Genomic DNA, 14,868 nt, shown 5'->3' with positions numbered 1-14,868 from the left:
CTGTGTCCTCTTCATGCCCAGAATGATGGGGTCCCAGAGGATAGCCCCTCACTGGTCAAAAACTGTTGGCACATCCTACAGATATGATATTACTAAGTTAAATAACCTTTTAAGTGCTAAAATTCTGACTGCCTGTAGTCACCACTAGGTGGAGCTTGAGCGCTGACTTATTATTAAGCTCCTATGTGCCCTCTAGTGGTGGCTTCAGGTACTGTAGTCATTGTTCTGGATTCATGCCTGCATCAGGATTAGCTGCAATTTTATTACATACTAAAAAGATCTTCGCTCATAATATAGTAATGGTGGGAAAGTATATATCATGTGTGTATCTCTGGAGGCCAGAGACAGGAAATAATAGTCATGGGAAAAAATCCACGGCTATGCTAATGAGTTTCTATAGGATATATACACTCATATTTAAACACATGTATGAGGCCCAGTGTATACAACAGAGCACAAATACTGATTTTTTTTTTTTTGTCCTTTGGTCCAAAGGAGAAAATATCAAAGCTTTTTTTCCACTTTGCTTTTATAAGGGTTTTCCCACTAACTACATGTATCACTAAAGAGATGAGCAAACAGATCCGTAACAAAGCAGATTAGATAAAAAAAAATCCAGATTTGTGAGAATCTGACATTTTTGGAAATAGAATCCCTGGAGTCATATTGCTGAAAGGGGTTAATAAATAATAATTTGTCACCTATCCACAGGATAGCTAATAAATGTATGAGTTCTGGGGGTCCCACAGCTGGGATATCCATCGATCATCACTAAGACATGATGTCTCTTTATTAATCCCTATTGATCCTGAGAATGACAGGGGTGCCACGCATGTTTTACCGAAAATTGCAGACAGCCATATTGACTTTTATAGGTGCACAGTGTACAACCAATAGCTGCAGTTATGCTGGTGGGACAGCAGATGGCACTGTGCGAACTGTTAGTGTTAGACTACAATTTGGCCTCTCTGTCTCATGTATATCAGGGTAGTATACCTCAAGCAAAATAGTTAAAGGGGTTGTCCACTACTAAGACCTCCTCTTCTGATTCAACTTGTTTCCCCCAGTTAAAATAAAAGACCCAATACTCACCTCCCATTCTGTTCCAGCCCTGTCGGTAATCACGGCTTGGGGTTAACATGATGTTGTGACATCACATGAGCCTCGTGTCCAATCACTGCCGGCTTCTCTCTCCCAGCCATCGGACCAAATGAGTTAATCAACAGGAAGTGACGCTGCGGCTGCCACTCACTTCCTGTTGATTGCTCATTTGGTCTGAAGGCGGGGAGAGGGAAGTCTGAAGTGATTGGACGCGGGGCTCACATGACGTCACAATGTCCGCAATTACCGACAGTACTGGAATGGCGCCAGAATGGGAGGTGAGTACAGGGTATTTTATCTTAACTTGGGGAAACAGAAGTAGTGGACAACCCCTTTAATTCTCATGCAATGACTCAGTGTGGATGATTCTGCCGAGAGCTGAAATCTACAACATCTGCAATGTTAAGCCAGAGCAGTAGCCCTCCTATTGTCATGATAAGTGTTGGTTTTGTCTTAGGTCTGATCCCTCATCAATTATAAACTGATGGCATATCCTAGTGATGATAGACAAGAATACGCCTTTAAATAAAATCTGTCAGCAGGTTTTTGCTTCCTCATCTGACAGCAGCATAATGTAGGAAAAGAGACCTTGATTCCAATGGTGTATCACTTAGTTTACTGGGTACAACGGTTCTGATACAGAGTTTTTAGATGTAGCAAAGCTCACCCCGCCCACCCCACAACTCTCTGTCTACAATGTCTATGGACAGTGAGCTGCTTATCAGGGAAGGGGGTGTGGTTGGACCAGGAGGCAGGACCTGGCAGTGATAATCTCATGATGATAACTCAATCATTGTAGGACAACAACACCACACCCAAATAAGTGACACATCCTTGGCCCCTACATCATGCTGCCCTTAGATTATATAGCAAAAGCCTTCTGACAGGATCCTTTTAAGAAGTTGTTACAAACTGGGACATTTATTTATGGCATATCCACCTATCCAGAATTAGTCCAAAAACATGGGAAATTTTTGAACAGCGTAATGAGTAAGTATTCTTATTTTTTGCTTTTTTTTTCTATTCAATGTGTATATATATATATATATATATATATATATATATATACATATATATATATATATATATATATATATATATATATATATATATATATATATATATATATATATATATATATATAGTGCCTTGCAAAAGTATTTGGCCCCTGGAATTTTTTCAGTCTTTTCCCACATTTCAAGTTTCAAACATAAAGATAAAAATGTTAATGTTCTGGTGAAGAATCAACAACAAGTGGGACATAATTGTGAAGTTGATCAAAATTTATTGCTTATTTGAAATTTTTGTAAAAGATAGATAACTTAAAATTGGGGCGTGCAATATTATTTGTCCCCTTTAAGTTAATACTTTGTAGCGCCCCCTTTTGCTGTGATTACAGCTGCAGTCACTTGGGGTATGTCTCTATCAGTTTTGCACATCGAGAGACTGAAATTCTTGCCCATTCTACCTTTGTAAACAGCTGGAGCTGAGTGAGGTTGGATGGAGAGTGTTTGTGAACAGCAGTTTTCAGCTCTTTCCACAGATTCTCGATTGGGTTCAGGTCTGGACTGTGACTTGGCCATTCTAACACCTGGATACGTTTATTTGTGAACCATTCCATTGTAGATTTTGCTTTATGTTTTGGATCATTGTCTTGTTGGAAGACAAATCTCCGTCCCAGTCTCAGGTCTTTTGAAGACTCCAACAGGTTTTCTTCAAGAATGGTCCTGTATTTGGCTCCATCCATCTTCCCATCAATTTTAACCATCTTCCCTGTTCCTGCTGAAAAAATAAGGCCCAAACCATGATGCTGCCACCACCATGCTTGACAGTGGGGATGGTGTGTTCAGGGTGATGAGCTGTGTTGCTTTTACGCCAAACATTTTGTTTGGCATTGTGCCCAAATAGTTCGATTTTGGTTTCATCTGACCAGAGCACCTTCTTCCACATGTTTGGTGTCTCCCAGGTGGCTTGTGGCAAACTTTAAACAACATTTTTTATGGATATCTTTGAGAAATGGCTTTCTTCTTGCCACTCTTCCATAAAGGCCAGATTTGTGCAGTGTACGACTGATTTTTGTCCTATGGACAGACTCTCCCACCTCAGCTGTAGATCTCTACAGTTCATCCAGAGGGATCATGGGCCTCTTGGCTGCATCTCTGATCAATCCTCTCGTTTGAGATGAAAGTTTGAATGGACGGCCGGGTCTTGGTAGATTTGCAGTGGTATGATACTCCTTCCATTTCAATATGATCGCTTGCACAGTGCTTCTTGGGATATTTAAAGTTTTGGAAATAATTTTGTAACCAAATCCGGCTTTAAACTTCTCCACAACAGTATCACGGACCTGCCTGTTGTGTTCCTTGGTCTTCATGATGCTCTCTGTGCTTTAACACTAGAAGTCCCAGGAATTTCGAGCTCCATAGGGTTCCAATGGTAGAAATGTTAAATGACCCCTCTCTGGGACTTCTAGTGTTAAACAGAACACTGAGACTATCACAGAGCAGGGGCATTTATACGGAGACTTGATTACACACAGGGGGATTATATTTATCATCATCAGTCATTTAGGACAACATTGGATCATTCAGAGATCCTCAATCAACTTCTGGAGTGAGTTTTCTGCACTGAAAGTAAAGGGGATGAATAATATTGCACGCCGCAATATTCAGTTATTTTTTTTTAAAAAGTTTAAAACAAGCAATAAATTTCGTTGAGCTTCACAATTGTGTCCCACTTGTTGTTGATTCTTCACCAGAACATTAACATTTTTATCTTTATGTTTGAAACTTGAAATGTGGGAAAAGGTTGAAAAATTCAAAGGAGCCGAATACTTTCGCAAGGCACTGTATATAGCTGCCACTAGAGGAGCAAACTATATAAACTATATTTTGGACTGCGCTGAACATGCCGTTGAAGGCTGTGAGTCAGACATGTCCATGTGACAGGATGCTCTGCCCACTTCACTGTTTAATATCTTAATCTCTCAGGATTTCATTTGCCAGAATGTCCAAAGACAGAAGCCCAGGAGGTTATAAAGATTCACACTTATGTAGCTGTGCATGGGGAGAGGTTCCTACATAAAATAATGCAAAATCTCCGACTCCAGATGGATCTGTTAGGCATGTACGCACTAGAAAGTGCCTTTTTTCTTAAGAAAAATCCGGACCCTCTTAAAGAATCCCGCACCCGCAGTAAAAAAAAATGCACCAAAACCGCAGCAAAATAAGCATGTGGTTTTGCCGCGGTTTGCCGCAGATTTACCGCAGATTAGTCCCTGTGGATTTTTACCATTATCTATGGCAAAAACCACAGGTATATATCTCAGCTACTGGTAATGTACCTCACTAGTAAATTACGGCAAAAGCAGCACAGGGTAGGGTACAAAGTATTAAAATTTAACCTTTAATAGTTCCTATTAAAAAAGGGAAGCAGGTATAACCTTCCTCCACATCTGTTATCTATAAAACCAAAACATACAATTCCCCTTCAGCATGTACAGGGGTAACAACAGGCCCAGGACAACACCTGTGCAGATAACAAGGGTAGGTAAACTGACCCGTGTCACAAGGGACACTGGGATAGTCCAACCCTTTTTGGGCCCGGACCATACGGTATCAGACAGAGGTCCAGGAACCCTGGAAAAAATAGAGGGGGATGGAACGATCTCACCACATCGGACGCCGACCCAGCCTCTATCAAGAAGATCCTCTAGTCCTCCCGGGCGTCCCAGTGGTCCTTTTATAATGGACTAAACACCTGGTCCCCTTAAGGAGAGAGAGGTCCTGATGTCCTTATTCTCCCAACGCGTTTCATATACCAGAATAATCGTCAGGGGAGTGTCAAGAGTCAGTCCCTATATCAGCAGGACAGGACAGGACATGCGGACGGCAAACAGCGGGGCTCCTATATGCTGCGCCTTGTCCCTTGTGACACGGGTCAGTTTACCTACCCTTGTTATCTGCACAGGTGTTGTCCTGGGCCTGTTGTTACCCCTGTACATGCTGAAGGGGAATTGTATGTTTTGGTTTTATAGATAACAGATGTGGAGGAAGGTTATACCTGCTTCCCTTTTTTAATAGGAACTATTAAAGGTTAAATTTTAATACTTTGTACCCTACCCTGTGCTACTTTTGCCAAAAACCACAGGTACCTGCGGAAAAGAAGTCACATCTTCATTAATTCCGCAGCGGAAAATCCGTGGGTAAATCCGCGGGTATAAAAATCGAAGTGTGCACACAGCATTTTTTAAAACCCTTAGGTTTTGCTGGGGAATGACTGCAGCAATGTTTGATACATTTTATGCAGCAAATCCGCGGCAAATCCACGGCAAAATCCGCAGTAAATCCGCAGCGTGCACACAGGGGCCTTAGTTCTGCCCTGTTCTGGCTATTAGTGAGGTCTCAGACAACCACAATCCTGTGGACAGGTGATAAATTCTTGGAATCGGAATACCCCTTTAATGTTAATAACTACTTCTATAATTTACATCCAGTTTTATAACAAAACGTTTAACTTTGCATGAAAAAAAAAAGAAAAGCAAGTGAAAATAAACCCAAAAAACCATCATCTATCTCGGTGTGTACAGCCGGGGCGGTGTAGCGCTGCACGCAGACCTCGTGCTATGGCTGGAGCTCTGTGTAGTCAGTGAGGCCGATGGTTTACGCTGTTTTTAGCATTTTCTTCTGCCTTGTTAACTCCATTTACTGATGGATTTCGTCCGGCATTCCAAAGTTCTGAGCAATGGAAGGGCGATTTATGGAGCGCGGTGCAGTATTATATGAGCTCTGTACAGACTCCGCTGCTGAATAATAACATCAGGGGGAGGATTTGGCCCTATACAATTTAGGAGGACCTTCTCCACACTGATACATCAGCTGACTGCACTACTATTCTCTATATCTGTTTGTAAAAGTCTTTGACTCCCACAGGGTCCCTCGTTCCGCTCTTCAAATGTGAATGTAGTAAAAAAACAAAAAAACCCTCCCCATTCCCATATACATAAAGCTAAAGTCGGCTGAACCAGCCGATACGAGGTTGGCCAATGGTCAGTTGTCTAATGTGTATGAAGGCGCCACCAAACTGTCCCCTACACCATGTGTCGGTGGAGAGAAGGATCTGGTCTATTGGATTTAAAGCGTCCGAGCCTTTAGTTTTCTGGGAACAAAATGGCCACTAGACATATCTGACAGTGACACTCTCATAGAGACCATAGGGGCGCTCAGCCGTACACTCCCAAATATGGAGGAGTCGGGAGGAAGAGCTGTCAGATGAAGGATCAGTTGGCCGACAGCTATCTACTGTCTATGGGGGGGGGGGGGGGCTTTATACAGATTTTTTTCACTTTTGGCTCTCCGTGCACGTCACACAATACCCATTATATGGAAATGCTGGCAAAACCCTAAAGCCACATATAACCAAAATAACTCCCGACATTGTATTGCCATATGTTTGTTTCACACCTGGTTGTCTTGTACTAGTCACCTTGGAATATGACATGCTAAGGTTAAAGGAAATGAAGGACACATCAGATTTAAAGGGGTTGTCTGCTTTGGACAAGCCTACTTTCATGCCAGGACGGCATGTGGCACAAAGGTAAGGGAAATGGGCACAAGGAGGCACTAGTGATAGGGAGAGGAGGCATGGTTGACCCCTAAACACTCACCTGAGTCTGAACCTTGCACTCCTTATTGTCCCTAGGCGGGTCCTTCCCCCATGCGCGATCGTGTGCCTAAGCTCTGGCTGTTCCTGGGCTAGCCCTGGCTAGTGAGCAGGGCAGCAAGACACTAGTCTTACTACTATACAAAAACAACACAGAGAGAGAAACAAACACATGGGAATAGAACAACCAAACAGATTTCAAAAGCTTTCCACAAAGACAACTTCTTTATGGAGGTCAGTATAGAAGAACTATCACTGACATATAAAGAGTCAGGAGTGAGTTTAAATAATGAAAGTGAGGGGCATAAAGGTGCAGCAGCTGAGATTAGAGCTATAGGGAATCTCAGAAGAATCAAAAAGTAACTCTTAACACCACTCTTAAATCCACTTTACTCATGTTAATGAAGCATTGCACTCATACAGGACAGGGAGGCCTTCTTTGTAGTCACTCTTCCAGAGCGCCTGCTTTTTTTGGCTACACTTAGGTATTACCAGAGAAATCATGACTTTCCAATCATATGAGAATGTATTCTATTAATACAGGAATCTCACCTACAGCTTCACCAGTAAGAACTTACCTCCAGCACATCAAAGTTACACGTCGTATGGTATTCTATATTAAAATCCACAATGCTGATCTGAATGCTGCTGCCGGGAGATGTGGTTATATACCAGATACATTCTCGGTTATTTGGATAATTGTTAGGATAATTGGGACTGGTAAAGGTTCCATTGGGTCCGGACAGATCTGCGCCACATCCTGTGAGAATCATACAGGGATACAGTCAGCCGATCATATATACAGTATATACAATTTATCAAAATTCCTCTTTGAAAGGATAAGCCAGAGTAAAAAAAAATTATCAAAGGATGAAAATACATTCAAGGTAAACTTTATTTATGAATATATAAGATTATGAGTTTCAGCACTGAACCTTCCTCAGGCTATATACAGGGTACGGCCTAGAAAGGCATACACTACAGTTCAAAAGTTTAGGGTCACTTAGATATATTCTTATTTTTGAAAAAAAAAAAGCACTTTTTTTTTCAATGAAGCTAACATTAAATTAAACAGAAATACACGCTATACATTGGTAATGTGGTAAATGACTATTCTAGCTGCAAACGTCTGGTTTTTAATGCAATATCTACATAGGTGTATAGAGGTCCATTTACAACAACCACCACTCCAGTGTTCTAATGCTACATTGTGTTTGCTGTGTTAGAAGGCTAATGGATGTTTAGAAATCCCTGGAAAACCCTTGTGCAAGTATGTTAGCACAGCTGACAACAGTTTTACTGATTAGAGAAGCTATAAAACTGACCTTCCTTTGAGCTAGTTGAGAATCTGGAGCATTACATTTGTTGGTTCCATTTAACTCTCAAAATGGCCACAAAAAGAGAACTTTCATGTAAAACTCGATAGTCTATTCTTCTTCTTCTTAGAAATGAAGGATATTCCATGTGAGAAATTGCCAAGAAACTGAAGATTTCCTACAATGATGTGTACTACTCCCTTCAGGGGAGAGCACAAGCAGGCTCTAACCAGAGTAGAAAGAGAAGTGGGAGGCCGCACTGCACAACTGAGCAACAAGACAAGTACATTAGAGTCTCTAGTTTGAGAAATCGACGCCTCACAGGTCCTCAACTGGCAGCTTCATTAAATAGTACCCACAAAATGCCAGTGTCAACGTCTACAGTGAAGAGGCGACTCCGGGATGCTGGCCTTCAGGGCAGAGTGGCAAAGAAAAAGCCATATCTGAGACTGGCTAATAAAAAGAAAAGATTAATATGTGCAAAAGAACAGACATTGGACAGAGGAAGATTGGAAAAAAAGTGTTATGGACAGATCAATCGAAGTTTGAGGTGTTTGGATCACACAGAATAACATTTGTGAGACGCAGAACTACTGAAAAGATGCTGGAAGACTGCCTGATGCCATCTGTCAAGCATGGTGGAGGTAATGTGATGATCTGGGGTTGTTTTGGTGCTGATAAAGTGGGAGATTTGTACAATGTAAAAGGAATTATGAATAAGGTAGGCTATCACTGCATTTTGCAACGCCATGCCATACCCTGTGGACAGCGCATGATTAGAGCCAATTTCATCCTACAACAGGACAATGACCCAAAGCAACCTCCAAATTATGCATGAACTAATTAGGGAAGAAGCCGGCAGCTGGTATTCTATCTGTAATGGAGTGGCCAGGCCAGTCACCAGATCTCAACCCTATAGAGCTGTTGTGGGAGCAGCTTGACCGTATGGTATAAAAAGTGCCCATCAAGACAATCCAACTTGTGGGAGGGGGAAGCATGGGGCGAAATATCTCCAGATTACCTCCACAAATTAACAGCTAGAATGCCAAAGCTCTGCAAAGCTGGAATTGCTGCAAAGGAGCATTCTGTGCCGAAAGCAAAGTGTGAAGAGAAAATTATTTAAAGTAAAAATCATTATTTCTAACCTCGTCACTGTCTGGACGATATTTTCTATTAATTTGATAAATAAAAGTATGATTTTTCATGGAAGAGACAAAAGTGTCTGGGTGACCCCAAACTTTTGAACTGTCGTGTAGGTTTAGTGCCGAAACACATGGCCCTTTTGTGCTGTATTTTTCAGATTATAAGACGCACTTTTCCTTCCAAACATTTGGGAGGAAAATGGAGGGGGATGTCTTATAATAGGTTGTAGCTTACCGATGCATGGTGGAGTAGGGCGGTGCAGCAGAGGTAACGTGTGCACAGTTGAGATCTCGGCTCCTAATTGAGCTGAGAGCTGAATCTACACATGCACCAACTCCGAGCACCATTTCTTTGATGCCCGCACAGCCGACATTTTCTGGCTAGCACCCGCCTCGCAGCACCCCCAGCGAGCGTAGCCAGGACACCCACAGCACCGCCCAACCCCATCACTGCCCCTGCCTCCTGTAACCCCGCTCCTCCACCTCTGCTGCCTCTTAGTAAAATACAACCGGATTATAAGACAGACCCCATTTTCATCCCCAAATTTTTTTTTACCTTTTTTCTTTCTCTAAATTTACGGCGCGTCTTATAAGACGAAAAATATGGTACTTAAAAGACTTTTACTTGGATGTATTTACATCTGTTACTATTTTATATACTATTTTATATATATTTTGAGCAGATAAATGCAAAATAAGGTCACACAGTGAATATATGCATCAATGTCTATAAGGACATAATAAATGTATATACTTAATGGTGACAGCAATGCATACTACTGCTGGATTATCTACAGTATTATACCATATGGAAAACAACAAAAACGAATGTAGAGGCGCCTAACAAGTAGGTAAAAGAAAAAAATGTAAAAAAATGTTGCCGCTTTCACACTGCGTTACTCTCCCCGTTCAGTGGTCCCGTCGAGGTTTCTGTCCGAACAACCACGCAAAAGAGGATTCGGACGTATGTGCCGACAGGGCCCCTTACTATAATGGTGCAGTCGGATTCACCGTGTGTTCTGTCATGCACAATTTTTGGGAGTATACGTCTATTGGAGGTGGACACCCAGACGTAGTAGACTGTGTCTGATCCGGCAAAAATCATTTTTTTTTCAAAAAAACGTGTTTGCACAATTTTTTTGCCAACTGTTGACAGAGAAAACTCAGGCAAGCCTGTGCTGTCATTCACCAGTGGAGACATGAAAAACCAGCGGGTGGAGCACATCATGCAGCCTTTGCGCTGAGCACCCTAATTACCATATTTAAGTTTTCCGCAGAATGAAGTCAACGATTAGAATACTAAAGGTGACTATTTTGAAGGGACTGTATGCCCTACACGGTTATGTACTTAGTGTATACAGTCAGTTTGGGCTGACACACATCTTTTAATGCGGTTGTCCAGGTGTCTTGAGTGTGTCGAATTCACGTTACCTCTGGGAGATTTGGGAGCTGGAGGTCCCAACGCTTGATTGATCGCAGGTCCTCTGTGGAGTCCACTTGACTGTTATCTTGAATTGGAGTGGATTTCCTTTCATTTGATGCTGAAGGGGTTAAGGACCCATTCCTTTCTGGCTGAGATTACTCATAGCCTTAATTACAGCTGCAGCATCTTATCATCACTCCCTTCCAATATATTTACCCACTCCTGGCTTCACTTCATGCCGGTGATAAAGCCTCTATACGCTAAACTCTGCGGCCCGCTTAATCCACTTCTCCCCTCGCTACTCCCCAGCCTCGCCACTCTGCCAATCCCTTCACTGGCTTCCCATCGCCCAACGACTCCAGTTCAAAACATTAACCATGACATACAAAGCCATGCACAACCTGTCTCCTCCCTACATCTGTGACTTAGTCTCCCGGTACCTACCTGCACGCAACCTCAGATCCTCACAAGACCTCCTTCTTTGCTCCTCTCTTATCTCCTCTTCCCACAATCGCGTACAAGATTTCTCCCGTGCATCCCCCATACTCTGGAATGCTCTACCTCAGCACATCAGACTCTCCACTACCGTGGAAAGCTTCAAGAGGAACCTCAAGACCCACCTCTTCCAACAAGCCTACAACCTACAATAGCCCTCAGTCCAGTACACCACTGCGCAACCAGCTCTGTCCTCACCTATTGTACCATCACCCATTCCCTGTAGACTGTGAGCCCTCGTGGGCAGGGTCCTCTCTCCTCCTATACCAGTCTGTCTTGTACTGTTAATGATTGTTGTACGTATACCCTCTTTCACTTGTAAAGCGCCATGGAATAAATGGCACTATAATAATAAATAATAATAATAATACTGACCGCTTTGAATGAGCCTGTCTCTGGAGAAGCTGAGGTGTTGGTTTCAGTTGCTGCTGTGAAATTTCCTGCTGGAGAAACTCAGCAGTGTTATTTGTTGTGCCTTTCCTCACCTGTTTGTCTTACCTTTCTCATGTTGTTTTACTGCAGTAGCAAGACTAGTATCTTGCTAGCCCACACACTAGTCAGGGTAAGTTCAGGGCCTGCGATGGCCTAAGCACATGACAGTGCATGGGGGGGGGAAGGACCCACCTAGGGACGTTTGGGAGTGCAGGGATCAGACTCAGGTGAGTGTTAGGGAGAAGGGAGCAGGGTCATGTCCTATCGCCAGGACCTTCCTTTACATCGTCCCTGGTATTCCCTTTTTGTTGCGTTACTCTCCAGGTGCCCTCTTGCACCTGGTATGACACCAGGATGATGAGACTTAGGAGTGGAAATAGATGAATTGCTTTAATTTAGCGTACAGATTTACAAGCAATGCGGACCCTTAACATGGATTTTAAACTTTGGTATTTTGGCCAAAATATCAACTAACTCTGACATGATGCAGCCCAGTCCTGGTGAAAATAGGACGCTTGAACTTGTGGGGTGTACTACATAGTTCTGAGCAGCCCGCATGGTGCACTACCCGAAATCATGTGATTAGCCCCTTATATAATTTCCTCCTTTATGGAGTGGTTGTTCATCAGTATTTTGCACCTGTGCTACCAACACCATTGACCGTTGGGGGTCTATTCACATCCCTGGGGTTGGGATGGGGTCTGTTCACATGACGCATGAATCAACTAAGGGTGTCCTTGGCCTGAAATATATATATATATATATATATATATATCTATATATATATATATGAGGCTGTTGAATTCAAGGCACGTGACTCTAAGATAGTCTATGCAGACCGCGAAACACAGATGTGTGACACACGCTGGAGTATGTCATTTTTTTCATTGACGCGTTCTCTATTCAGCTTTGCAAAGAATTTTATGGAAAAATAGTTTTTAGAAGAATAAAATAAAATAACAAGAAAAATGCTAGAATGAAGTGATATCAGCAGTTTCACAGATATTATTCAGATGTCAAAAAAGTCCCAAGACTGTCACATGGTGATCTAGTGGTTTATCAAGTGTCATTACTGCTGCATCATATGCTGTGTGTCACGTGCTGCAGTTATACTGATATAGTGAGTGTTATAGTGACACTAAACCAAAATATAAACACAACACTTTTGTTTTTGCTCCCATTTTTCATGGGTTGAACACTAAGATCTAAAGGGGGCTTTACACGCTACGATATCGTTAATGTTTTATTGTCGGGGTCACGTCGTTAGTGACACATATCTGGAGTCATTAACGATATCGCAGCGTGTGACACTTATGTGCGATCTAAAACGATCGCAAAAGCGGCCAAAATCGTTTCCCGCGGAGAGGTCGTCCTAAAACAAAAAATTGTTTACCTCTCATTAGCGATGTTATTTGTCGTTCCTGCGGCAGCACACATCGCTGTGTGTGACACCGCAGGAGCGAGGAACATCTCCTTACCTGCCTCCACCGGCTATGCGGAAGGAAGGAGGTGGGCGGGATGTTACGTCCCGCTCATCTCCACCCCTCCGTTTCTATTGGACTCCTGCTGTGTGAAGTCGCTGTGAAGCCAAATGACCAGCCCCCTTAGAAAGGAAGCGGATCGTCGGCCAGAGCGACGTCGCAGGGCAGGTAAGCCGTGTGACGGGGGAGCGCGATTTTGTGCGCGACGGGCAGCGATATGCCCGTGTCGCACAAACGATGGGGACGGGTACAAATGCTAGCGATATCGGTACCGATATCGCTAGCGTGTAAAGCCTCCTTAAGACTTTATGTGCACAAAAGGCTTTTTTTACTCAAACATTGTTCACAAATTTGTCTAAATCTGTGTTAGTGATCACTTCTACTCTGTCGAGATAATACATCTGTGGCGCCCCTCAGCCTTTGATCGCCACAGTATATTGCGCCTCAGTTAAGGTGTGGTATCCATCTCAGGTAAAGGGGAGGTTAATCATCAGTGTCACCACATTTCATCTCACACACAGTTAGGTGCTTCCCACTGGGGAGTAGTGATGTGTCGGTCGTGAACGATACGACACAAAGATCCGGCTCTCTGCTGTGATCGACAGGAGCCGGATCCCCAATGAGAGCCACTAAAATCTCTAAACGGCTCTTTTCGCCGCTGAAACCCCGCCCACCAGCGGCTAAACTCCGCCTACTCAACAATCAAATTGGTCAATTGTAAGTGGGCAGAGTTTAGCCGCGGGTGGGCGGGGTTTTGGCAGCGTTACTATAATCTTAAATATGTGTTCATCTGGGGTGAACACATATGTAATAAGGAGCCGAGAACGATCTGAAAGATCCGGCTCTTTTTGGTGAGCGGAGCCATGGGAACCGTATCACCAAAAAAAGCCGGATTGCCCATCACTACTGGGGAGCTGTCTTGGGGCATCAGGGGGTGGCCATTTAGTGACATGGGACTTTCCAGTTGCTAGAGCAACTGCCAGGGGGCGGGCACCACAGGAGTAGAGGTAGGCACAACACACTGAACAACTCAGACAAGTCGGGACCATAGTTCTGACAAGACCTCTCTGGAACTCTCCGATATACACAGGGCTCGGGGCTTGGAGCAGGAGCTCAGCCAGGGTTCCTAACTTTGAAGGGGGACACCCTAAGGAAAAGACACTCACTCTCTTTCTCCTCAAACACCAGTGGTGGCCCCTTACTTGCTTGGGATTGACCGGAGCCTACGATGGCAGAGACCAGCCCCTGGGTGCAGTTTTCAATCAATGAGTAAAAGAACCTGGAACCACAGTCGCTGACTCAGACTCTGATTAGCGAGGCTGTCGCCCTGCGCTCCGGCGCTTCCAAGGGACTGCCAACCCCCGTCATCCACCTGAAGCCTGCTCCGCTCGTGGGGAGCGATACCATCCCGACTGCCATAACACCTACCCCGCTGAGGAATTCTGCAGCGGCGGCTACTCCCTGGCCACATACCACAGGTGGCATCACAACAAACTTTCCCAATCACCCCACTTCCCCTTCCTTTTTCTGTATGTCTCGGGGCAACGGAACCGGGCAAGGCCACCTGTGACATTGCCTGACCCGACCCTCAACGGTCCGGCAACGAGTAGGTTAACCACCTGCCCCGTGGGGTGCTACACATCCACCTCACAGGTGTGACATATCAAGATGCCGATTAGGCAGCATGATTATTGCACAGGTGTGCCTTAGCCTGGCCACAATAAAAGACCACCCTAAAATGTTCAGTTTTGCAGCATTGGGGGGAAATCCGGAGGGGTTTGAAAACCAGTCAGTATCTGATCTGAACATTATTTGGC

The 14,868-nt window shown here is 43.8% G+C and overlaps 1 protein-coding gene across 2 annotated transcripts in view; it reads right to left on the bottom strand.

Annotated features, from left to right (window-relative positions):
* The window catches only part of CUBN (cubilin), a 299,203-nt gene that overhangs the window by 108,264 nt on the left and 176,071 nt on the right, over nucleotides 1-14,868 (bottom strand). For both annotated transcript variants that reach the window (XM_075315595.1, XM_075315596.1), the window contains exon 29: nucleotides 7,341-7,522. In XM_075315595.1, the coding sequence (XP_075171710.1) occupies nucleotides 7,341-7,522 (182 nt within the window). The remainder of the gene's footprint in view (nucleotides 1-7,340; nucleotides 7,523-14,868) is intronic.

This window comes from Anomaloglossus baeobatrachus, chromosome 6 (assembly GCF_048569485.1).
Source record: "Anomaloglossus baeobatrachus isolate aAnoBae1 chromosome 6, aAnoBae1.hap1, whole genome shotgun sequence".
NCBI lineage: Eukaryota > Metazoa > Chordata > Amphibia > Anura > Aromobatidae > Anomaloglossus > Anomaloglossus baeobatrachus.
The sequence above is the reverse complement of the archived record's forward strand: the minus strand, read 5'-3'. Positions and strand labels throughout refer to the sequence as shown.